Source organism: Apaloderma vittatum, unplaced genomic scaffold (genome assembly GCF_000703405.1).
Source record: "Apaloderma vittatum isolate BGI_N311 unplaced genomic scaffold, ASM70340v1 scaffold25939, whole genome shotgun sequence".
Lineage (NCBI taxonomy): Eukaryota > Metazoa > Chordata > Aves > Trogoniformes > Trogonidae > Apaloderma > Apaloderma vittatum.
Window position 1 is genome coordinate 4,829 of NW_009736199.1, and position 1,186 is coordinate 6,014.

Sequence of the window (1,186 nt, forward strand, 5' to 3'; positions counted from 1 at the left end):
CAGCAGATGAAGAGGTTCATAAGGGACAGGAGCGACAGCGTGAGGCTGGACAGCACGGGACAGTGCACAGGGACCACATTAAAGCCACTTGCTCTCTTGAAAGCAGGAGCTGCCTTGGCTTTCTGGGCCAGCACATCCGATGCCTCAGGTCAGGCTGCGCGTATTCAAGACTAAGACGGGCAGCAGCTGCCATCTCCCTCCTGCCAGGGGCCAGCTCTGCTGGGAACGCTGCCCAAGAAGAGCTCTTTGTATCAGCACGAGTGCTCCCTTCTGGAAGCTCAGCGCCCGAGCCTGTGCCTCTCCAAGGACTGAACAACAGCAGCTCAGACACGAAGGCCCCCATTGAGCTCCAGGGCTGCTGCGGCAGAGGGATGCTCTGGCAGGCTGATGCTCTGTAATTAGGAGTGTGCTGTTACATAATTTGTTGTTGAATGGGCACACTAAGTACTTTTCACAACTGATCCACTTCAGCTGGCTTTCAGCAAGCAGGATCTGTACCACTGTTAAAACCAAATGGCCTTTGGAGCACTCACAGGACATCTCTGCCTGAAGGTGCCCTGCAGGACCTGAAGGTGCCCTGGCTCCTGCTCTGGTGGGAAGGACAGAGGCCACAGTTGAAGGAGAACTGCTGACACTCAGGGGTGACTCCTACTCACCATCCAAATTGTTTAGGGACATGATCGTGTCCAGATCCGTGCCCAGGATCTCACCAATCTGGTTCACCAGAGAAGAGTCGTTGGCTGGGTACACCGCCACGTGGTCCCCAGACTCGTACCTGGCACGAGAGTGGGAGGAGAGCAGATGAAACAACAGCACTGCTTCTCCTCCACCCCAAGCCCAAGCTGCCCAGCTACAAGACAAGCAGGCTGGCTCAAGGGGCAGTAGGACAATACTGAGATCTCAGTGCTAAATAATCATGAGAACAAGGTCCCCTTCTGAAGTGCTCGATGAGGCCAGCACCACGTCCTTGTTCTTTGCTCCGGATGCAGGCTGCTCCTGCCAAAATACAAGAAGAGCCTCCCACGAGGAAACTACCTGATTTTAGAATTGGAGATATCCAGCTCCAAGTGCATGAGGTGTCGCTCTCCGCCCTCGTTCAGCTTGCGGTTCTCCGTAACCTGGGCCAGGAAGGGGTTCTTGGCATCAAACGGTCTGGAAGGAAAGGCAAGGACCCTCGGGGTTACTC

General features: G+C 55.2%; 1 protein-coding gene across 1 annotated transcript in view; it reads right to left on the reverse strand.

The window, feature by feature from the left end:
* The window catches only part of POR (P450 (cytochrome) oxidoreductase), a gene marked incomplete at its 5' end in the record, with an annotated part of 4,789 nt that extends 3,620 nt beyond the window's left edge, over positions 1-1,169 (reverse strand). Inside the window, 2 exons of the mRNA XM_009876887.1 lie at positions 657-775; positions 1,036-1,169. Of these exons, the coding sequence (XP_009875189.1) occupies positions 657-775; positions 1,036-1,169 (253 nt within the window). The remainder of the gene's footprint in view (positions 1-656; positions 776-1,035) is intronic.
* Positions 1,170-1,186: the final 17 nt, after the last annotated feature.